The sequence below is a fragment of the Numida meleagris genome, chromosome 9, assembly GCF_002078875.1.
Source record: "Numida meleagris isolate 19003 breed g44 Domestic line chromosome 9, NumMel1.0, whole genome shotgun sequence".
Taxonomy (NCBI): Eukaryota; Metazoa; Chordata; class Aves; order Galliformes; family Numididae; genus Numida; species Numida meleagris.
This window is the reverse complement of record NC_034417.1, coordinates 5,042,008-5,066,802: the sequence shown is the minus strand read 5'-3', so window position 1 is coordinate 5,066,802 and position 24,795 is coordinate 5,042,008. Positions and strand designations below refer to the sequence as shown.

Here is a 24,795-nt window from a genome sequence, read left to right as displayed (position 1 = left end):
ATCCAACCTATGTACTACCAAAACTCTTCACTGACTCTTCACTAAAACAGTTGAGATTTTAACCAGTGTGACCTACAGCACAGAGAAGTTAGAAAACTTAGCACTCTTGAACTGTTACAACTTCCTGATAAACTCCCATACTGACCACATTTTCCTCCTCCTTTTCTTTGCCTTCTTCATTTTCTCGTGATGTCTGGTAAGAATAATCATCGTAACTGCGAAACTCTAGGAAAAGGATGGTTGGAGGGAAAAGAATCCCCATTATAACCTGTACAACAAAAAAGAATTCAACTCAGATTGCAATATTTATTTAAACTAATAGATTTCATACAAAGGCAAATCTGATAATCAATTTTTTCTTTTGCATAGCATTCAAGATACTCTGCTATCTCCAATCCTACAAAAATAATGAATGTGTAGTAGTTAAGAAGCATCATCAATAATCTGTCACTCTGGAAGACTTTCCATTTCCATGAATACATTGCATGTAAGAAATTGTGCTCCAGAATTAGAATTGACAAGAGAAATTCCATGAAATGATACAGTAGCATTTGATGAAGCGTTTCAGGTTTCTTACTGGACTTTACAGTTACTTTAGTCAGCTACTGTATTTAGTTTTTATAGTTAAAAAACTTGTGAAAGTATAAGAAGCTTTGCAGATAGCACCCAGAGAGTTCTACTACAGGAGAATGCAGAGATGTAATAACGTAGGCATAAGTACAGAAAAAGAGTTTAAGAATAGAGGAATGCAGGTAACAAAACTAGAACATCAGCAGGTTAATTAATGCTTTAGAGAAAAGAAGGTAAATCAATGAACAGATTTAGAAAGCATCATGATGCAATCTGAAAGGCAGGACATGGGGCTAAATATTTTAAATGAGTTTAACTGGGAGGTAGAGGAAAGCGGAAAGAAGTTAAGAACGACAGAGGGAGTGCAACACATCAGCAACCTTGGGAGCATGTCTTAGGAAGGTAGGCATGGCGCTCTGTCATAATGTGGAACAAAGGAAATAAGGAAGTAAAACTAATGATACGCACCAGCGTGACAAACCTTCACAAGGATGACAGCAGCTGCATTATGTAACAAATAAGAGTATATTCACCTACAAACACACACACACAAACACTGCTTACATAACACTGGCTCATTCATGTTTATATCTTGTGACCTCCTGTCCAGAGGAGGCCACCAAGATGATCAGAGGGCTGGAGCACCTCTCCTATGAGGAAAGGTTGATGGAACTGGGCTTGTTTAGCTTGGAGAAGAGAAGGCTCCGGGGAGACCTCATTGTGGCCTTCCAATACTTGAAGGGAGCGTATAAACAGGAGGGGGAATGATTGCTCATGAGGGTGGACAGAGATAGGACAAGGGGGAATGGTTTTAAACTGAGACAGGGGAGATGTAGGTTAGATATTAGGAGGAAGTTTTTCACACAGAGGGTGATGATGCACTGGAACAGGTTGCCCAGGGAGGTTGTGGATGCCCCGTCCCTGGAGGCATTCAAGGTCAGACTGGACGTGGCTCTGGGCAGCCTGGTCTAGTGGTTGGCGACTCTACACTCAGCAGGAAGGTTGAAAATCGATGATCTTTGAGGTCCTTTTCAACCCAGGCCATTCTATGATTCTATGAACCACAGAAGTGAGGAATAAAAATCACACAATTTCACACAGTGTGATTTCACACATTTCATTCTTATCAAAACCGAATCTTAATTCTGTGCCTTCTGGAACAACACTGAGCAACACTAAGAAGAATCTGTCCAAGTCTAGATTCTTTTCTCTCTAACCCCACTGTGTGTACCCATAGAGAAGATCCTTTTGCTTCCATTCAACTAATCTTTAATCTGAGGTTCATGTTTTTAATGAAGAGATTTCATCATTCATTGAAAGCTACAACTTTGCTTTCAGATTCCAATCACACTAAGCCTCTCATAGGTCTTTGACAAGTCATTTTTCCTTTGTCAATTTCTTAGATTTCCTGAGTTTGGAAAAAAAAAGATTCAAAACAGATATGTTCTTAAACCATCTTTAATTAATAAGCCATTTTTTTTTCTATGCATACACTATATATAATTTAGTGTTATGTGCAACAAACTGTATCTTTGAAAGAAAATGCATTACAGAAATACCTTAAGGCCTGGGTTTTTCCGCATACGCAGTCGTCCCATCCACATATCTGTTAAGAGCATCTGACTACATGTGTGAGCAATGAAGTCCCTGTGCTTAGCTGCCACAGCCAGTTTCAGGCAGGTAGAATTACTCCAGTTTTTCAGTTCATAGGTCAGTAGTTTCATGGCAATCTGCTCATCGTGTTTGTAGGACTGATCCAAGAGTTCAACAGCCAGCTGGCCAAAATCTCTGTAACATACAAGATAAATTTAGTGAAGTTTGATTTAAAAATCTGTGTTTGCTTAAATTTGGGATTTTCATTCTGTTCGTATGGAGTTATGTTTTCCTATACACAAGGACAAGAGCAATAGAATATCAGGCTTGATTTGGGATAGTTTACAACAGTTCCAAACAAATTTTCAGTGACTAGAGAGAATTAGCTTAGACCAAATGACATCTTAAGACCAGTTTAACTGTATCATCAGATGGCCCTTATTTCATGTGAGCATATCCTCAAAATAACATTGTGAAGTAAAACTAGCTAGTTTTATAGAGAGAAAAGGTGAAGAAAGAATATGTACTGCCAGAAAAAAAAGAAAATGCAAGTCTTCTTGCTAGCATTGCCTTTAGACACTGAGCCGAAAGTTTGATTTTGTTTACTGTTGATAAACAGGATCCAGACTGCACTCTTAGAACTCACAGTCTGGAAATTAACTGTACCCTACAAAAAATCAAGCTTCTCAGCAGGTCATACAATTCCCCATATCAGGCAGACATGTACTATGCTCCATATCTACTAACTTTGAGTTGTTGTCCAGATCCTGAGAGATGTCATCTACCAGTTCACTTTCAGAAGACTCATGCGCCATAGATTTGTACAGCTTACAAGCAACAAGTGCCTTGGCCATAGTTTCCTCCCCTCGTTGCCAAAGGAAGAGTGCCATCTTTTGCCTTTTCATCAGCACGGCCCATAACATCAGTTCATGAAATGGATACTGAAAGCGGCTCACTTCTGGGTCATCCACATCAATATCTATCTCTTCCTCCTTTTTCTTCTTCTTCTTCTTTCCTTTCGTAGGAGGCTCATCATCCTGGGAAGAAAAAAAGAAAAATTCTTAACACCAATCTTAATCATCTAATTTGATGACACCATGAACGAAGTGCATATCGAGAGGTTATGATATTTATAGCTACACTTTTTATTACTATTGGCATTCATTGCAGCAAGCAACAAAAAGTGTGACAAACATGTGACAAAGCATGCATTGGGCTAGTACACTTAACACGGGTTAATGTTTTATTCAGAGAACCACTTTTTACGCATTTAATTACTAGTCACTCATCCTGGATACGTACAGTAGAACCCTATTGTTCTGAAGCCATCATTTCACACTGCATTGTAAGTGGATCTCTACTGCATGTGTAACTGCATCAGTTGAGTAATAAGGAATTAGTATTTAATGAATTCTTCTGCAGTGTTAATGGAGCTTTACCAAGCCTGAATTCACTATAAAGGTTCCACTCTAAGTTTTTATTTGATACGTCTGCATCCATTCTCAAAGAACAGTGCTGCATATTTTACAGGTATCAAAACAGTCTTCAAAATGACATGCAGGTAGAGAGAGTGGTTAACATGCACAGGGAAAAGGCAGGCTGATAACATTCTTAAGAACAAGATACTTAAGGCAGTGTTCACCTTTGAATAAGCAATCTCCTCTTATGTATGCTGTGCAAACAGAAGATATAAGTATCCTGTTTCTTAAAGGGATAGAGAGGATAGGCCATTACTACAGGAACCAACATGGGAGTAACTGAAGGGAAGTACTGACAATGAAGCAGGACCCTGAAGGGAGAAAAACCATGATTGGGTAAATTAGGGCTTAAATAATGTAGGAAGAACATTGCATATATAGGTGTAGAGAGACAGCTTATCACCACTGTAGGCCTTGATTCCAATCTCAGAAGAGAATTGCAACTAAATCCCATCCTACAGAACTAGATGATCTTAAAGAACCCTTCCAACCCGAACCATTCTATGATTCTATGAATCAGTTTCTTGTTCATATAAGTAATCTCAGCCTAATAATCTCAGCACTATTTTATTACAACAAACAAACTTAAACCCAAATTCAGGCTTCAGCTTTACTCCTCAGGATTCCAAAGAAAACTCTTCAGCTCAACAATTAACTAAGCATTTCTCTTTCAGCAGTTCTAAGAACTGCAAGTGTTGACCTTGATTTCTTCAAAAAACGTAGGGTGTCCTTAACTGCATGCAAGTGAATTAAGTGTAAAGCATCTTTGAAGAACTTAGCATAAAATCTCAAATGAAGGGCCAAAAATTGGGTCCTCCCCGCAATAGGAAAATCAAGTCAAAACAAAACCCTGGGAAGGAAGGACAAAGCACAACTGAGTCTAAACTTCCTGTTTTAAAGCTGTTAACTCTGGAAGTGAAAGACAAACAATTGGAAATGCATCAAATTACTGATCTCTTCAACAAAAGAAAAAATAATTTTTCATTTCAACTTTTCTTTCTCTTGGAAGAAGAGAGTGAGCTACACCCACTATCAAATGGAGGGAATGCTTCAATTTTTGCCATATAAAATATTTCCCACTGGGAGAAATAGGAAAAATCAAAATGTGCTTTTATGGAAGCACCAAGTAACCTACTTGTGATCAACACTGATCAAACAGGGCTGCACTTCTGAGGTGCTGAGCTTTTGGCTTTCATCCATCAGAAAACAGGAAGTTGATCACAGAGATTAAATACAGCTTGGACTTTGCAGAGAAGAAAGCTGCTTATCTGCTTGGGGAAATAGAGGCTTTTGTGCGCAGGTAGAGTATATATCAAAGGTAACACAAGCGATAAGTACATATATTGTGTCAAATACGATCACAGCATTAGTAAAAGTATACTTCATAGGGAAATGTCCCTGGGCTCTTTACATAAATACCCTTTTGCTGTATATTAATACATTTTTCAGAAACCAAATCATCTGCCTCCCGAACAGAGCGAGCTTTTAGACATCATCTCAGACTTGATCCTGATCAATTCAAAATTTCTGCAGGCACACAGGTAATTGAGGCAGGGTTTTGGTTCAGATCCATCTCATATTTACAAAGCATGGTGCCATCACTGCAAGCAAAGACCTTTTATAAGTGGAAAACAGCATTTAACATGCCACAGCACAACATACAACATTTATTTTTTCACTCCACGTAAATGTTTTCTCTATGATAAAACCTCATTTGTGCATTAATTATTACTTCATGGTTAACGGGGTTTTGACCACAGGTAGCACTGCTGGGCTACACTCTTTCTTCAATATCACCAATGTTCACATCTGAATTATTTAATCTACAACACATTCCAGCGTATAATGTGTTATTACATAATAGCACTGAAAAGTGCCTATGGATTACTAAGAAAAGCTTTAAGCAGCTCTCAGGACCATACCAATAAAAAAAAAGTCAGAAATACTTCATAGGCTGCTTGCAAAACAGATCCTCTCTAGCTGCAATTTACTTTAAGCCACAGCAACTGTGAAGAAGCTAAGAGCAAGAGCAAAATTGTAACAAGAAATGCACCGATAAAATCAGTATTTTACAATAAATCCAACTTACCTCCATCCCTAGAAGTTTAAGAGCTTTTGGCTAAATATTAAAATAGAAAAGAAAATTAGTTAGATGGGAGGCAAAATTCAAAGACCAAAAAGTACAAAGGAAAAACACATTTTCATTAAGCTTACTATTGTAAATAACTGTATCAATAATGGTACAACTAATTAATCTTCTTCTTAACTGTATTTGCTGGGAGGCAATGGGTTAGAAAATTTTTTGCATCCTGTACTCAGTTGAAATCTTTTGATTCAGATGGAAGAGTTAAATGAGAATAAAAGTCATCAAATTTTCACAAAAAGTAAATAAAACAAAAATGATGCTTCTAAGCAAAAACAGGGTAAATGTACTCATGGGAAACAGTAAAAAATACAACAGGCCTTTTCCATAAAAATATTTCCTTTGTTGTATTACAAAATCTCTGATTTACATTTTCTGTAGAAGGCTTATTTGTATGTTCAATTAGATAGTTCTATGTATATATGTATACATACATACGGTACCTTGACTACAGAATAGTTTACTTTGGGGTTTGAGTGACCTGCTGATCATCTGAAATGATTGCTTTTTGTAAGCAAGCTTCACTTGATCTTCAAAAACCCGAAATTCAAAACAAAAAATTAAATAAGTTAATGAAGAGAGTTATTCTAATTGCATAGAATAAAATGTTTAACAAGGGTCTGTGCTTGACATTCTCATAATTGGTCTATGACTCTGAAGTGCTTTACTGAGACTGCAGTGGTTTCTGTAGGATAAGGTTTATGCTCAGAGCAGTTCCTTACAGGAACTTACTTAATTCTTTGGAAAATAGACTTGATGTGACCAATACAGTTTACAGTTCAAGCTATAATGTCAAGCTACAGCTTAAAGAAGGAATAAGTAAATATGCAGACATGGCAGTTAGAAATATTTGGATAGTAAACTACTTAAATAGGAGCCAGTTCACCTCCAGATCAAAGTATTTACCACCTTTTGGCTTCTCCTATTAATGAAGGTGTTTTATAGGATCCTTATGTAACTTCACTACTAGAGGTTCAACATCAGTCTTACAGTATTTCTTCAGCACTGGACATGTAGTGTTTCACAATGATAAAGCAACAGAGTCCTAGTTATTTTTACCATCAGCATGATGGCCACATCCAGAATTAACTCATTCTTACCCTCTTTGGTCCAAATAAATTATTATAAAGAGTCCGAAAACTTTTTCTAGTATAGTTGCAGCGATAAGCTCCACCCATGAGATATTCAAGTACAAGACCAATATCTATTAGGCTGATATGATAATCTGGTGGAAGATTTCCCTACCAAAAGCAAGCAAACAAATAAAAGAACAAGGTAAGAACTTAGGACAAGAAAACATAATATACATGAAATTTATATTGGTGCAACAGTAATATTTATAGACACTGGTCTCAATCTCTGAATATTTACACAAAATTAATGAGAACTGATTTACATGATAAACATTTGGGGCGCAGATTGTATTTCGGAAGCATTTATAATTGAGAACAATTAATTTTTCATTTTTAATTTACTTGTACATTATGTCAGCGTCCATAGAAGTTGTTTGCAAGAGCTATACTAGTGAATTCAAACTTTATATTCATCATTATTAATCCAATATAAAGTATGACTTGCTTAATTTCATGATGATCACATGCACTCTACATTTTATAAAAAATTATATTTTGTCACAATATTATCTATAGAGTTAAGAGTACAATTCAGATCATGATTTAGATTAATATGTAGCCCAGAACTAAAGAAAAAACCTAATTTGCACTACCACATGTAAGAGCTAGATAGTTGTGTTAACTCGTCTAGAAACATGAGCCGAAAACCACTCTGAGCTATATCCTATGACAGTAACTGATTCTACAACACCACTGAGCAGTTGCTATGATGAAAGAACTATATCCTAAGCAAACACATCACCTCCATGTTAACCCAACTGAATCCCCGAGACTGCCGCTGAATGAGTGAGCCATGAAAATGCAATGAAGAGACAGACAGAAAGCAGAATGTAGAAAAGCATTAGTGACAATCAAAAAGACAAACACTGAATGAGATAAGTTTAACTATGTAGCATATCAATATGAATTATACATTAATCCAGTACTGCATAATTCCCACATTTAAATCTCCATAGATGAACGGCAGTTTTCCTTCCAAAAAAGGAAGACTATTCCTTCTAGTTAAATTTTATGAAATAAATGCTCCAAAACCTCAAAGAGAGTAAATATATAACCCTGTCAATAGATAATGAACTAATTTGCATGCAGTGGAAACAAACAACATATTTAGGATTTTTAGCACTGAGACAGGACAGTTTTTCCCAAGTAAAAGTAGGATTGCTTGGGAGCAAACTAACTAAAAAACATGCAATGAAACAAACAAAAGGGAAGAAATTCTCTTCTGGGGAGTGCAGCTTCCACTAAACCTAGCAGGTCTTTCCTTTCAGTCCTCCTTTGTAGTATTCCATGTGGAGTTTACTGTGAGGAAGAAACAATATCTAAATCTTAAATAATACCGTACACTACTAGGAGCTTTTGAACTACCAGCAGTGAAATATGGCCATCCTCAAATTAGACTGATATCATTATTTACCTCAAGAAGTCATTTGACTTTCCTGTTCTTAACAGCTATCATCTAATTTTAAATTTCACTCATGCTATGCTTACTTTTACTGTTGACTCATATCATTAATGTAATTATGCAAATATAATGCAGCTTTTAAGCTTACCTTTTTCACATCTCTAACTAGCAAATGCAGTGTATTTGGAGGACCCAATCTCTGAAACAAAAATTATTTACTGTCCATTAGAGCTTCAATAATTCATATTTTACACAAACAAAAATGACACTGTAAGAACTTTAGGCAAGTATGTGCCATCACATTCCACAGGGTTGAAAATAGGCTACAGTGACAAACAGTATTAATCAAGAGTCACGTAGTCCTTTTTCTTACAGCCCTTTAAGCTCAGAAACCTTGATTCAAGTCAAAGCAGTTTGTGGTACTGTTTGAACTTGTGCTTCCTGCAGAAGCCATAAGGACTAAAGGACTCCGGCTTTATCTTTTATGAATGCTGCCCTACACTACCTTTCACTTCAATGACAGGAAGAAAAACACTCCAGAAGTGGTCACATTCCTGAAGAATTTACTGTGGTTTGGGTAGAGGGGTATTCGAATAAAAAAACTTGGCTGGGCCATAAAACAAAATTATATTGACTTACTGGTTCTTTAAATGTTCTTAACATGTAAAGACATCATTACATAATAAAGTATAATACCTTCTGAAAGCTGCTGCAAGCTCAGTCATTAGGAATGTGTATATCATCACAGGGAAACATCAGGACACTATGTACAATAGCAATGGCTCCCTCTAATGCTATCCACCTTCTGTGTACCTTTTGGGCTCAAAGCTTTTTAGAAATCAAACCACTTCAGAAGCATGTATCAGAAGGAAGAGAAGAAAAAGGTCATTCATACACAGTAGAAAAGATCACAGGACATATTTATTTCTACTCACTCACAGTATTATAAAGTTCTTCCAGTCGAGGAATAGTGAGGAAATGTTGCATGTTAACTCCATTCTCAATGAGTAGTTTTACAAAGTCCACTCGATCCAGAACCAGTGCATCCAGCATAGCCTGCTCCAGAGAATTCACCTGAATCACAGAACAGAGAACATGAGGTTACACACGCAGAGAAGATGTGGCTGGCCAACAACCATAGGTATTTTCATTATTTTAGAGATTCCCAAGTTCACAAATATGCTGATTATGACTAATTGCTCAGGAAGGATCACTTCCTCCTTCTTCACCAGCTCACCCATTGGCAATCGAAAATGTTGGCCAGAAAATCTCTTAATATGTTATATGTTATATATATATGTTTATATATGTTATATGTTATATATATATGTTATATGTTATAAACATATATATGTTATATGTTATAAACATATATATGTTATATGTTATAAATGTTGGCCAGATCATCTCTTAATATGGTCTAAAGGGTTAGAACACACTGGGAGAGGTGAAAGGCCTTGAGCAGCTGTTCCCTTGACACATGATCCTGAATTCAGACAACAAAACACTCTAACCTACTGCAAATGGAAGGTGAAGCACTTAGAAAAGATGATATTTAAGCTGTCTTCACTTGATAAATATTTTAATCAAGAGAGGATGAAGATGTTCTCTAGCATCCTCATTTCATTCTGGTAAGTGCAGGCAAAAAGATGCAGCAGATAGGCACTGACTTGTACTGTTGTGGTACAGCTGCATGTAGTGCACATAGGATGAGAAACATTCCTGGCTCAAAGACTGAACAGCAGCACCCCTGCAGAATTCTATTGTCAATCCTATGGAAATGTGCAAATGAGCATTCAGTAGAGTGAAAATGTACATTTCCCTCTCTTTGTTCTTAAGGATGGCTTAACCACTTTGGCTGAGAGATCTGAAAACAGTTCTCTCCTGCACAAAAAACGGATTTGTCAAATGGAATATAAAGGTGAGACTGGAAACTACTAAAACCCTATGAGGAATTAAAAATGGTCATTTAAAGTGAAAATTTTAAACTTCAGACACTCTTTTCATACTCCCATCACTACACTTTTAAAATACACATGAAGTCTCTCACTATGAAACGTGCTTTAAGTATCCAGAAATAACAAATCTTAGAACAAGTTAATTCATTTCATATGGATATAGATATCTATATCTTTCATATAGACGATAGAATGCCACTTGCACCATTTTGCAAGACACTTAATAACTAGCACTGTCTGGATAATGCGGTCTCCCATACAGTTTCACAGAACGGTAAATCCCACCATTGCAAACTAACAGATAGGCGTACTGAGAGGAAAAGAAAACAAACAAACAAATTTTCAACAGTTTTAAAACAAGAACTTTCACATCACCCAGTTCAGGAGTTCAAGCTTCCTTGGATCTGTTTCTTCTTCTGGCTCTTCTTTTACTTTTCCTCCTTTTTTCTTCCCTTTTCCTTTCCCTCTGGCTGCTTTAGTCTGAACTGCTGGAGATTTCTTTTCCTTCTCAGGGGCTGTACCATCACTAGCTGTGAGGCTTCCTAAAGGCTTAATTTATAATACACAAGTATTAGAAATCTACTTGATTGTACCATGACTATTTCATGAATACAGTGCTATTGAACTTGCTTCCCAGTCACCACTTCTCACACGCAATCTATTTTAAAATGTCATTTCCTTAAGTATATGAAACTTCTTGCTCTACTTGTTTAAAAAAAAAAAAAAGCTATTATCTCTAATGCAGTCAATAACACTGAAAGTCAAAGTAGTGAAGTAGGCAGCCTGTGGTGGTATTTAACAGAGGATTTCTCTCTCAAAACTCAGTGCAAGAGGTCTGGGAAAAGACGCTACTTGATTATGTCACCCATCAGCTTCTTTGCTCTCAGGGAAAGTTACAGTTGTCAAAAAAATAGCAACAAGCAGGATAAGGGTTTAACAAGGATCTTGAATAATGCCAAATTGCATCCATACTGCAGATGCAGAAAGAAGGAGAAAAGAGCACTCCTGACTAGTTAACTTAGGTTCCGTAGACAATATTTACATTTCTACCTCTTCAGACACATCTAGTTTCTGCCAGCTCCTTCCCCTTTCTAACTTATCTAACCAAAACAGGAAGGCACACATGCAAGTACTTTGATGCTACTTGTCTGTGATTTGGAGGCTTAAATTACTCCTGCTAACACTTTGGTTACATAACCTCCATGTGCATGAAAACCAGATTACCATCATCTGTGCCCTTCACAGAAAACTAGAGAACCAAGCCTGCTATGCTTTCTGTTTGTTTGTTTTCAACTTTTAACAAGGCTTGTTTTCTCTTTTTTTCTTCACCTTAAAAAATCCTCCCTCTCTGGCTATCATGAAACATTTGTAAGCCTGGACAAAACTGCATCTGTCAACTCACAGAACATGAAGGCTGAATCTTCATGACTGAAAAACATTCTTCATGGATTAGAAATGACAATGTACCACAATTAGCTGACACAGGATCCACAGATTGTTGCAGAGTATGATTATGAAATAGGACAGACAGTAGCTGGATTCAGTTGCCAGGTGGTACTTCTGAATCTAAGTGCAATACTAGGGAGACTGGGACATTCATTTCAACAAAATGTTTCATACAAATAATATTTTATAATATTTAGGATCATTTAATTCTCTCTTTGTAAGCATTTCAGTGATCTTTGGACACGTTACTGTAAGTAAAGGAATAAAGCAATATCTGCAGCACCATTTGTTAGAATTTTAATTACACAGGCTTCTAAATGAAATAAATCTCAACATTATATAGAGCATGCACATGAATAGCATTTGTTTTATTGTACAGTTTCAGGAAAGACGTATAATTAAAAAAAACCCAAATCCTTGGACTTAACTCTCTTTTGTTCAGGCTGGTTTCTTCATGACGCTATGGTAATTCCACACCAGATGGTTCAAGCAGTAAAGCAAAAAGCATCGATAGAGTGACACAGAAGTGGCTTAAATTGAGTATTTTCATTACACAGATAAACAAAGGCACCACAGTGATTCACCATTGATTTGAAACAGCGCAGCACCACATTCTAAAATTTTGAGAAAGAAAATTCCAATGAAGAAACTAAAGCTTTACTGAAGAACCGCTTCTAAGATCTGTGGCACAGCACTGCCAGAGGTGTGTTCAGCAGTGGTTTCTTTTGGTTATCTACATTTTGCTCCATTAATCCAAAGTGAGATTTTCAAAGCTGTTAATGAAGCGAGACACACAATTCCTTCAAAGCATCTCCATGAACTTCAGCCTTGATGCATACTTGAACAGGTAGCTAGAGACTTCAGCAACTGCTAGCACATATCAGTGAGACACAGCCAGAAGTCTAGGCAACATCATTAGATCACACAAGTCCACCAGTGCAACAAGTACTACTACTGCCCAGCTGTCCACAGATTGTTTCCTCTAAGTGCTTTCCAATGCAACAAGGAATCTTAAATAAGGTTATTTTTTGTGTTCGACATGAAGTTGCTTTTCTTTTTTCAGCATTTATGTTATTGTTCAGTTTTTGCAAGTGGCAGTCTTAGTAAATTTCAAAACAAACGGGTAATTCTCAATTAATGAAATACCCTGCATCAGCTCATCATAAACAATAATTCAATACTATTCCTACTGCCAACAAAATCCAGGGAGTTAATATTTGACAACTTATTTTCAATTTTTAGCAAATAACATGGTCTTACTGGCCAGTGGTGTCCAAAGACAAAGATTTGGCTGCGTGCAATGTCAACACGATTCCAGGCCAAAGCCAAGCTGAGCTGGTCTGGAGCAGATGCATTGGTACCTAAACGGAAAGACACACCGATATTTGATATATCATCTATGATGAAACAAAGTTGAACAACCTTCTGCAATTTCCTTTCCCAAGAATTAAAAACCAGCAAGCCTATTATCACAAGAATAATTCTACTACAAAGCGGTGGATGCACCAAACCAATTTACAGCATCTTCCATTTGACCCCATAGTCCTAATTTCAAAAGGATTAACCAGATTGTCTCTCTATTTCCCTTAGAGCTCCCAGATTGACTTTATATTCTGTAGCTAAAGACAGACATTAAACACTTCTAAAAGACTCCTTCTCTCAGCTCTGTTGGCTGATACTGTAGATATGAGCACAATAATTCCTCTTTTTATCTCTTACTTAGCGTTAGGGTCTCCAGTGTTCCCACACTGAGCCTGTTATCAACTATAAATATTCAGACAGAAAACAGATGTTGTTTCAGCAAACATAAGCTCCAGATAAACTGAGAACTGATCCTAAGTTTTGCCCTAAGGCTTAAAGAGCACAATCTGAAGTCTGGAAAAATCCAGTCTTCTAATCTTCCTACGATTTCTTCTATCTTTATTAATATGTGCAAAGACTGCAATAAAACGTGCTGAAACATCAGTATAGCTGTTGCAGCATTTCCATTCCAGGCTCTCAGGTGAGGAAACACACAAAAAAGTTTCAGTCTAGATTTTGTACTTCGAGCTGATCTGAGTTGCAATCAAGTATTTTCAAGTTAGCACTTTGAATAAAAGCAAATAAACCAAAAACTTAAATATTTAGAGTGAACCTCAGGCAGCGCATAGACATGATCTTTTTGGAATCACAGTACATATCCTTCTTTGCAAAACCCACCTTTGAGAAGAGCAGTTAAGATAGACATCTCAATGTCTTGTTGCCCTTCAGATCCCATACGGAACACAGTGATCTAAAGGACAGCATTAAACCAAAACACAGAATTACAATACATGAAAGACAGACACTAAACATACAGATAGGAAAAAAAAAAAAGAGCAGAATGGTAAAGCTTTATTATTTTCTAAGGCTTGAAATTTTTCAAAATGTCCAGTTCCACTAATTTTTTTCTTTTTGAAATTACAATTTCACAAAAACTTTGATTCAAATTTTTTCAAAAAAGGTATTCTAAATAATCCCTACATAGGTAAATGTGATAAACTTGCTGAAATTCTTCACCAAACTCCTGAATTTTCATAAACAGAGACAAAACTATCATGGCAAATGATAATTTTTCTCATACTTTTCAGTAATAATAGAAATGCCAACTTGGAAAAAGGAAATGCTAACTACCTGAAATAACTATTATAGCTGTAATGTTATTGTTCATAACACTCACTCTTTCTGAATTATGTGGTTTGCCTCATACTGGCAAGCAGAACAGAAAAAAATAATTTAAAAACCAGATATTTCTAGTCATGTTTTCTTAGTTGAGTCCATTCCCATTCACTGCCTTTAAAAACATAATTCATATAAAGCTTAGCCATTAAAGGAACTACATATTAAATGATGAATAATTCAAAAGCAGAATAACCTAGTATTCTATATTAATTATATTAATTCTGAATAGAGAGAAGAAACAACAAGTACTTCACTTTCCAAAAACATCTCTACATAGTAGATATCAGCATTAAGTTGTGGGAATGGCAATTTTTTCAACATTTTGAATAGATTTTGCTTTGACACAAAGATAAATGTTTGCCACAATAACAACAAGATATAAAAGAACTAATGGAAAAGTTGTATTACTGAACAAGAAAGCATACAAAATTATAATCAAACGCAATTTGTAAGCCTGCTTAGGTTGGGCAGTCAGTGTTTGAATTTTGCCAAATAGATCAGGCCTGCTGTGATATACATTTTTAAATTTGAAGCAGTTTGGTTAAGGTAGCTGTTGGGTCTCTTTTCTCTATTATTTCTTCTAGGGAGGCTGACTTATAATCAACTTATTGTAGTTACACTTACAGCTAACTTGACTTCTGATGAAAGCATAGTACAGAATTCATCTTGGCACCTAGACACATAAATATATCAACGGTACATTCATATTGCTGGAATCATAGAATCATATAATGGTTTGGGTTGGAAGAGACCTTAGAGACTACCTTGTTCCAACTGCCCTGCTATGGGCAAGGGCTCCTCCCACTAGACCAGGTTGCTCACAGCCCCAACCAGCCTGGCCTTGAATAATTCCAGGGAGGGGGAATCCACAACTTTTCTGGGCAACCAGTTCCAGAGTCTTACCATCCTCACAGTGGAGAATTTCTTACTTATATCTAGTTTAAATCTACCCTCCTTCATTTTATAGCCATTACATCTAGACCTATCACTACATGTGCTTATAAAAAGTCCTTCCCCAGCTTTCCTGCAGGCCCCCTTCAGGTACTGGGGGGCTGCTGTAAGGTCCCCCAGAGCCTTCTCTAAGAAAGATTTTATATAATAATCAGCTGAGCATGCTAATCAAACTTCTGAATGCATAAGTAAAATATACACAGATGGGTATATATTTGATTGCAACACAGAGTTGCATTATTAGAAAATACAGCATTTGTTATATTTTGTTCCAAGTAGCATTGGCAGATTGTCCTTAGACAATTTAATTCTGACAAAGGTATTTAAATATATGCTTCAGAATTTAAATCTGGCCTCTATGAACTCAAGAACTAAGTAGTATCAAAATATAACTGAAATCAAAGAACAGAGATGAAACTCAAATGGACTTTCTCTTCTTGCAGGAATCCCCCAGTGCTGAAGGGAATACAGCATCAGATTTAATGAACATTGGCAAGAAGAACAGGAGAAGGAGGAAAGAACAATTAGGAGAACAGACTGCTATTATATTGTACAGGACATGAAAAACAACTGGTGGACATTTAAATATTAAGTTATCTTCAAATGTATAAATACATAAGCAAGTATTCCTTGGCAGCTGAGATGAACATTATGTAGAAAAGCTGGAAGCATGAGCCAATATCAAGTATAATCTCAGGAAAAGGGCAGCTTTTTGGAGAGTATGAAGAATACAAGTAATTTAACTTAATGTTTGAAAAATCTCAAAACAATTTCAGTGTCCATATTTCCAAAGTAGAAGAAATAAAAAATAGCAAACTTCATTAAGCTTCTTCACAACTTAAGCGTTCTTTGTGTTTAAAATTATCTGCTAGTTGCCTAGGAATTGACATAGGAATTAAAGAATGTTGAACAATAGATCTGGGCATTTCAGAGAATCAGAGTTCATTCAGTGGCGATTTCTGGAGGATGTGTATGCTCTTCTTGACTGAAACACCAGGCATAATTCTAATCTGATAAAAGTTATCTCCTATTTTACATCATTTAATTGCTCAAGAAAAACATAAAAATAATGCCTGGTTGGGTCTTTCATCACTGTGGAGCAGGCCATATAAAATGAGGACCAATGCAAAGCTTGATGTACCAATTTTGGGACATTTCTTTGTATTATGATCAGAATCATAGTGCTGAGTTTGGCACCAGCTGATACCATATGCGGTATCATCATGGTAAGTAACAAGGTGTTGTGGTTTAACCCAGCGGGTGGCTAAGCACCACACAGTCAATTGCTCACTCCCCCTTCACAGTGGGATGAGGGAGAAAATTCAGGCAAAAAGTAGAACTTGTGGTTGAGATAAAACTATTTACTAAGATAGAGAAAAGGAAAAAGATAATGGTTATGACTGTATAGAGATATATGAATGTATATAACAAGTGATTCACAAGCAATTGGTCACCACCCCCCGACCACACCCCGGCCCTTGAGCAGCAGAAGAGAAAAAGATCAACTCCTAGCCCCTTCAAAACTCCTTCTGCACAATGCCACATGGTATGGAATATCCCTTTGGCCAATTTAAGCCAGCTGTTCTAATTCTGTTCCCTCGCAGCTCCTTGGGCCCTTTGCTGAGAACGGCCTTGGCTCTGTGCAACACTGCTAAGCAGCATCTAGAAACATCGGTGTGTTATCAACATTGTTTTCCTCCTAGCACCAAAAACATAGTATCATACCAGACACTCCAAAGAAAACTATTCCATCCCAGCTGAAATTAAGACACAAGCAAATGCTCCACAGAAAGTACTTTTTTTTCTTCCCTCAATATATCTTTGGGTAAAATAGCAGGATTTGCAGCTTTTCTCTGAACAATTAAACAATTACTTCTATCAATCAGAAGAATACTCCCCAGTGAAAAGAGTATGTACTGTAAGAAATTGTGTTTACTGTTTATTTAAAATTCTAAGGAAAAAGTTTCACATCATCTATTGGGTACTATATTAAGCTTGGGAAGAAATTAGTTAATGGTTTGTCTCCAAGCTGAACAGAGACAGAAAATGTGCACTTTGTGGGAGGAAAACACACTTAGTATTAAGGGAGCATGAAACATAATTTTCCTAAGAAGTTAGAAAACTTTCTTCTCTCAGCTTCATGAGAAAAGTTAAATCTATAATTAAAATATTTTCTTCGTAGATGCCTGTCTTATAGGCATCACTTCCCTAGTGATAGAATTAGACAACCCAAAGAATAAAACTGCCCCATTTTTCACGCTTATATTCAATAGCAGGCTGTTTATCTGATTCCTGAACCACAGTCTGATGAGATTCTCTTGTTCCTATCTATAGAAATATGTAACTTTCGCAACAAAGATAAAAATACCAGGTATACCTGTTCCAGTTGTAATTTGAAAACCAGAAAAATTTTATTAAACTGTTCGTGTGCTATTAAAAAGCAGTTGCTTAAGATAAAAGAATGAAATGGAATTCTATCAGGACTCAAGGGAGAGGTCATATTTACAAAAATTTACCAGGACAATTAGTCAAAGGAAACTACTCAAAAACTCACTTTGTCTGCAAAGGTACAGATGTGAACACTGAAGATTTTCTTTTCCTGAGCACACTTATTTCTGCAGCTGAATTATGGCAGACAGGCATGAATCTTATTGAGTGGTACAGCACACAGAACAGGCCTGCAGTAAACCAGGATCAAGCACAACGGGGATCATCAAGAACACTTCGTGTTCCAGTTCCTTTTAAAGACTTGAATAGCCCATTTTATTGGCATTGAAGGATGAAAACTGTGATGATGCACCCTGAACATTTCTTACTTTCTTCAGTAATCTTTTGTCTACTTTCTGCAGTTGATGCTTTTTTTTTTTAATGCATTTATCTGAGTGTCTCAGTCTACTTTTTGGAAGTCCATACTTGGACTTGGGGTCTTGTAGAAGAAGACTCTTATCTACTTACACAGGAGAAGAATCTGAAGCTGGTTTTAGAGGCTTTCCAGAAGAAAAAATCTCTTTCTATTTTTAGGTGTCTATGTTTATGAGTGCATTATTATGTATTCATAAAATGTATTCATAAAATACTTTTAGGACACTTACAAGTTCCTTTTTTTTCATGCATTCCATGAGAATGATAAACAGCTGATGAGCTTGATTCCTGCTGTAATTGAAGGTTTTCTGGATGGTTACTAGAAGCTGGTCCCTGAGAGATTCACTTATTATCCTAAATGATAAAGGAGACATAAAACAAGACGTTGCTGGAATTAATATATGTAAGGAAGGTCTGCTGCTTGAAAAACATAATTTTTCATGCACCAGTGCAGTGATTTTATTTGAAAATAAATAAAAACACATATTTTTGCATTCAATATGGGGAAAGTTGTGAAATTTACATAAAAAAAAATGACAGTAATCAGGAGCTTTGTACCCAGACTGGCTCTTGTGCACCTCAGCTCTTCAGTATTGATTTAAAAGCTGGCAAGGAATTTCAGCTATCCTTTTGCCCTGGAATGGAATATCTGTACTACGAGATGGCTCTTATTCTTTCTTTGTATGCATATATACACTTCTGTTAAGTTCAGCCTTCAGAATTTCAGCAGTACACTTTATTGGACACCTATCTTTGCCTCTAAATGTTGCAAGGTCCTTTGCACATAGTCAAAAACCCTAAAATATTTCACACTACTGGTGCATCACGTTGGTTATCTTTTACCTCTTAAACAGAGAATTTAGTTGCTAGAGTATGTGAAAACTCAAAATACACAACTGAGAAACACAAAAACTAAAGCTTATTTAAGAAAAAAATAGATTGAAAACATTTCAGAAAAGATCAGAAATGTCTGATCTCTTAAAGCAGTCTGAAACAGAGCCCTTCAATCTTGGCTGTTTTCCTAATAAAATACATGTATTTTCAGGTAACAGCAAACATTACCAGCAGGCATTCAAATCAGTGAGACAGCTGAGCTTGCCAAGTGCAGTAAAATTCAAAGTTCACTGTGAGAAAATTATTCTTTGTAATCTGACAGAAGGGATGCCAGAAATTTCTCACTGCAGACCTGCATTACCAGGTGAACGCATTTATCTCATCCTTGTTACTGAAAAGGAAAACTGGACAATGTAACATGTGCACTGGGAAAGAAAGTCATGCAGTGAGCAGATCTCAAACAGACTGATCCTGATAAGCTCTTTCAGTTTCTGTGAGCTGATAAAGAAGGATGGGTGAGAAAGAAAAAAAAGAAAGTTTGATCTAATCTAAGGAGGCTTGTTCAATGCAGAGAAAGATGTCACATCATAAATTCTGTTGGTTGGATTATAGCTGTACTATATGTAAACCCAAAAATCCAGCATCAGAGCTGCTTTCCCATTTCAGCACATAGCATCTGCACTGCTTGAGAATAACAGTTATTTGGTTAATATTTAATCCAATATAAGTTTCAATTTCAGCCATGGAAACGGACTATTTCTTCAGTGAAAGGAGGTTGTGATGTATTCTAATGAAGACAGTACACATTTTTCCCGACTCTGTATTAACAGTGGGAATGGAGAACACATGTTATTTGACTGGGAGAAGCAACATTTGAAATAGAAAATGCACTACTCTGCTGCCACTTGGAGTATCTGTCAGGAGAGATCTTATACTCTGCGGAGAAGATGAGCTTTATGCTACAAGTACAGGTTTTGTATCTTCTTTAAACAAATTGCACTCTCTACCAACCAAAACAGCAGACAACCAATTGTAAAAATCACAGATTCCACAAAACTCTGCTTTGGGAGCCATTGTTACAGGTTCATTTGGGCAGCAAACAGAAGGGCTGTGAAGCAGAATGCTTCAGACAAATCTTTGGCTCTGTTCATGGCAGCACTGCTCTGGAGAAATGTCAAAGGCACAAGAAACAGCAAAAGGAAGGAAAAAAGCCTGACATTTGTTCAGTCTGGCGCTCTTGCAGCTCGAATGTCATTCATACAGCACATTAGATGCAGGCAGTACATATTCTGCAAATACGTGAACTATTAAAACTCAGCCCTGGCCTGAGAAAGGGAGTAATTCTTGAGAACCACTCGTTCCTCACTTCTAGAGTGCCCAACTCAGCATCAAGTATCATGCAACAAACTTTGATGGATCTTGTACTCATTACTGCTCATTAACACCCAGGATAAGATCAAACAGGCAATAAAATCTGACAGATGAAACCTCTGTTAGGAGCATTTTGTCTCTGAGCTTTGTTGTAAGGAAAGCAAGGCATAATCCGTCTTTGTCTCCCTTGCGCAAGACACAGCTTTGGTGAAAGTCTCACTATCTTACCCTCCTTCTTCTGAATACTTGTGTGCAAATGACAGAATATCAGAAGCTCGTCCACTACCATCGCAAATCACTACAGGGAGAGGAGGTTCTTCCCGTAGACACTCTAAAACAATGGAGATAACATTGGGACCACCTTCCACAATAAGCCCAACTACAGGAACACCTTGTCCCAGCCCTAAAAAAAAAACAGAAGAACAGAAACAAAAAAGAAGTGTAAACAGAGTTTAAGAGGTTGATATGTTATAAAGAGATGTGATTTTGTGTGTTATTGCATCACTTAAAACCAGAGCAGTTAGGAAAAATTATGATTATTTCACAGCCAGTGCCAAGGAAAGATGTCAGTATGCTGTTTCAAAGTCTCATACAGAAAACAACAAGTCTCTTTGCCATTATGATGTGGTTTAATCCAGTAGTTAGCTGTGCATCACACAGCTCTTGGCTTGCTTCTCTGCCACAGTGGGATGGGGAGAGAATCAGGGGGAAAAAAAAAGGAAAACTCAGATGTTAAGATGAAGAGAGCTTAATTCCCCCCCTCAAAAAAAAAAAAAAAAAAAAAAAGAGAATACAAAAACCGAGTGATGCACAACACAATTGCTCACCACCAGCCAAATGATGCTCTCAGCCAGTCCCCAAGTAATGGTAGCCGAGTGGCCAACTCCCCCCAGTCTTATGTTTGAACGTGACATCTTATCGTATGGGATATGCTTTGGTCAGTTTGGGTCAGCTGTCCTGGTTCTGTCCCCTTCCAGCTTCTTGTGCAGAATAAGAAGCTGAAAAGTCCTTGATTTAGTGTTAAGCACTGCTCAGCAACTTCTGAAACATCTCTGTGTTATCAACATGATTATCCTCCTACATCCAAAATCCAGCACCATATCAGCCACTATGAAGAAAATCATACCAGCTGAAACCAGGACACCTTGCTTTTTCATCAGCTCCATAACTGTTCATTTGTTCACTCAGTGATGGTGAACTGTTTCTAATCTCTTTCAGCAGACACCATGCACAGATAAACCAGCTAAACACGATCCTACTATTACTTCATTAGCTCCACTTTTACTTGGATGGCTCCCTGCTACTGCATCTTTGATGCTTTGATGCTATAGGAAATCTTCAGTAAGGTGACATATGCCTATGCTTTCTCCTAATATAAAAGTATGAATTTGGTCTCTTTATCATGAGGCTGAGATGGCTGGCCGATGGAATAGACGACAGCTGAGCATCCCTTTGCTGTCCCTGCCTCACTGTGATCTCCAGGCATAGGATGACAAAGGGAAGCCCACAGGTCACACAATCTCAGTAGTCTCAGTCACAAGATCACTTGGGGAAATGAAGGACAAAACATTACCTGAAATCTGACTAATCCCCCCATTATAAGCATTTGAATTCAGTTCTTAATGTATAAAACGACCAGTGTTTCATAAGTAAGATGCACTTTTTTTTGTACAGCTGAGTTCATATTTTCATTCCTTTCTGAAGAACAGGAACACCATGGATAGTAACAGCAGAAGCCTCCTGACATCCTCCTGTCAGTATACCCCAGCTCTGATAAGAAGTCACAGAGCATTGACTGGCCTCTGCGTCCATGAAATCCTTAGTGATTACTGCTGAAATTTCCAGAAGAGGTGCCTGTGCTTGAAGTGATTAAAAAGAAACAAAACAAATCCCTGTACGTTTTACTAGTAAATGTATTGCACAGCTTTACAGAATTCAAATATTCTGCATGCAATCCCAACTTAGCCCCTCTTGTGAAAAATCTTTGCCTTAAATCAGAACCAATATCCCAGCCCAAAGTGGTATTAAAAGAAATAACACAGAACATCTTGCGTCTGGGCCCTGACTTCCTTATCATCCAAGCCAGTGCTCTCTTTTATAATGTTACAACTCTCCCAGCACTTCTGCAGAAGACAAAGATGATAAAAGCATAGCCATGTTAGCCATCTCAAACGCCCGTCTGGGGGCAATGAAGTGTGATACTGTCTCCATGCTCAAAGGCAAGAAACATCGTTTTGGTGAATTTACTTTCTGAAGCTAACTGTAGGTTAAAAGCTGTATTTGAAGACTTTGCAGAACACTTAGATATCTTTTGTCAGATCTCTACATGTATCTTTAGTCTTACCCAGTACTCTACTTCATTTTTCTGCTTTACTGTAAAGAGCACTTAAACCCTATTAGAGACTTTTGTACAGTACAATGCAATTAGCATCCTGAATGCTTTGTTTTTCATATTTTTATGGGCATACGCAGCTTCTAAAGGCATCTGTCAGAAATCAGAAAGTCAGCTGGTAGAAGTGATGTCTATTTTCCCACAGCTTTTAATTCAAGCATGGAATCCAAGACTAATACATTTTTTCTTTACCATTTCTGATTTTTTTGACTTGCTGAAAAGCTACCATTGCTAGCTTTTCTTATCTATTTCATCTGTAAATTTTTTTAGTGAAAAATGTCATTTAAAATGCATTTTTCTTAAATAATGATGAAAACAAATCTAGAAAATTGTTTTAGAGAGCACGTTAACAGCTGACATAAATTTTAAAACTGCAGGAAACTCAAAATATAAAAGCACCAATGTGAAATTATCTCAGTAATTGCTTCATTAAAAATAAAAATACTGAGCTTGTCTGGAAGATCACAGAATTTTAAGTGCGATATTTCAAATGAAACCAACCCATATAAAAGAGAAAAACAAAACCTTTTGTAATAACACCTGGAATTAGAAGCCACAGAGGCACAGAGGATTCCAGTAAATGGGATGCGCAGAAAATCACCTCATTCTGTGCATTTACTGATGCTTAAGAATTCTTTCTAGTAATGCATAAATACTTTATATTTGCCTTTCTTTAGATTCTTTCTGCTTTGAACCTTCATTTCACTATTATTTTTCAATTTTTCATCCTCCTTTTATGTAATCCTTACTTTTCTGGGTTTTCTATGATGTTAGATGTGGATTCTTCCATCACTATTCAGACAGCGTATGTCTAGCTGAGTCTCACAGTCCTGATCAAATTCCTGCTAGGAAGAGCTGGTAGAAACATTTAATTTCAATACCGTAAAGTATTTCTAGCCCCTCTACCCTCCCTTCCTTTAATAAGTTACATTTACAGTTTGCCCCACTGTACTTACGTGTATTAATTTTCTGGAGGGAAATGTGTTTTTCCAACTGACGTCGTAGCTTTACTTCAGCTCCATATTTACCTAGTGTGCCATTGTCTGCCAGAATGAAGTGGGTATGGGAACTGTTGAGCACAGAAAGCTTGCTTAGAGGGTTTGACATTGTTTGGTAAACACGTGTTACCTGTCAAAATAATAGGTGCACCTGGATTAGAACTACAAAATAAACATGAAAATCCTCCACAATGTTCAACAGAAGTACACACCTTACGAAGAAACAAATCAACCAGCTCTTTATAACTGAAAATATAGGAGAATTAGAAAAAAAAGCTTGTCTTTACACTTAAAACTTGAACTCCACAGCAGTGTTTTCTTTGGAGGATAACAGTCGTGCTTGTACATTCTCATACATTTTCACCTACCCTCACTGATGTACCCTCCTTGATCACACCCTTTCTTACTCTCACTGCATTAGGAATTACATTCCTACTTGGAGTCACCAGTAACTAATATAACACTGCTGATTACCCTTCTACAATAAATGCAAGTCTTGTACACATAAAAACACTTCAATGATTTATAAAACACTCAGTGTAGACACACTGAAGGTAGAACCTAAAACGAACTTTCACCAGAGAGGACTTGAACACTGAAAGTAATGGAAACTTCACTAGCTCCGGGTGCACTTTGCAGTCATATATATAATCTTGTCAAATATATTTAAACAACAGGTTTTCTTCAAGAAGTTTCCTACTTTCAGCAATGCTTTAGAAACAGTGAAAATTAATACTCCAAATAGATAAGCTATTTCATTACTTAGCTGACATTACTAATCACATGTTAATTTCCTGAAAGACTTACATCTTTTCCTATCAGATCTTCCTTGTTTTCTACAATGCCCCATGGTGCAATTCCTATGGCACAGATTCGTCCTCTGGATTTTGAAGAATGGTCTTTCAAGGCATCTCCCACATGACGAATGACACCTATAGATAAAATTCATTGGATTAAAATTTGT

The 24,795-nt window shown here is 36.9% G+C and overlaps 1 protein-coding gene across 5 annotated transcripts in view; it reads right to left on the bottom strand.

Annotated features, from left to right (window-relative positions):
- Nucleotides 1-24,795, bottom strand: part of TRPM1 (transient receptor potential cation channel subfamily M member 1) — a 57,642-nt gene that overhangs the window by 22,852 nt on the left and 9,995 nt on the right. For 4 of the 5 annotated variants that reach the window (XM_021407702.1, XM_021407706.1, XM_021407703.1 and 1 more), the window contains exons 5-18: nt 24,639-24,763; nt 23,790-23,961; nt 20,670-20,844; nt 18,467-18,590; nt 13,923-13,995; nt 12,984-13,084; nt 10,653-10,826; nt 9,259-9,393; nt 8,468-8,518; nt 6,885-7,025; nt 5,731-5,760; nt 2,911-3,200; nt 2,130-2,358; nt 146-268 (exon numbers count right to left, since the gene is read on the bottom strand). In XM_021407702.1, the coding sequence (XP_021263377.1) occupies nt 146-268; nt 2,130-2,358; nt 2,911-3,200; nt 5,731-5,760; nt 6,885-7,025; nt 8,468-8,518; nt 9,259-9,393; nt 10,653-10,826; nt 12,984-13,084; nt 13,923-13,995; nt 18,467-18,590; nt 20,670-20,844; nt 23,790-23,961; nt 24,639-24,763 (1,943 nt within the window). Of the gene's footprint in view, nt 1-145; nt 269-2,129; nt 2,359-2,910; nt 3,201-5,730; nt 5,761-6,884; nt 7,026-8,467; nt 8,519-9,258; nt 9,394-10,652; nt 10,827-12,983; nt 13,085-13,922; nt 13,996-18,466; nt 18,591-20,665; nt 20,845-23,789; nt 23,962-24,638; nt 24,764-24,795 lie in introns of those variants that run through there. The other variant, XM_021407707.1, reaches the window with a different exon arrangement.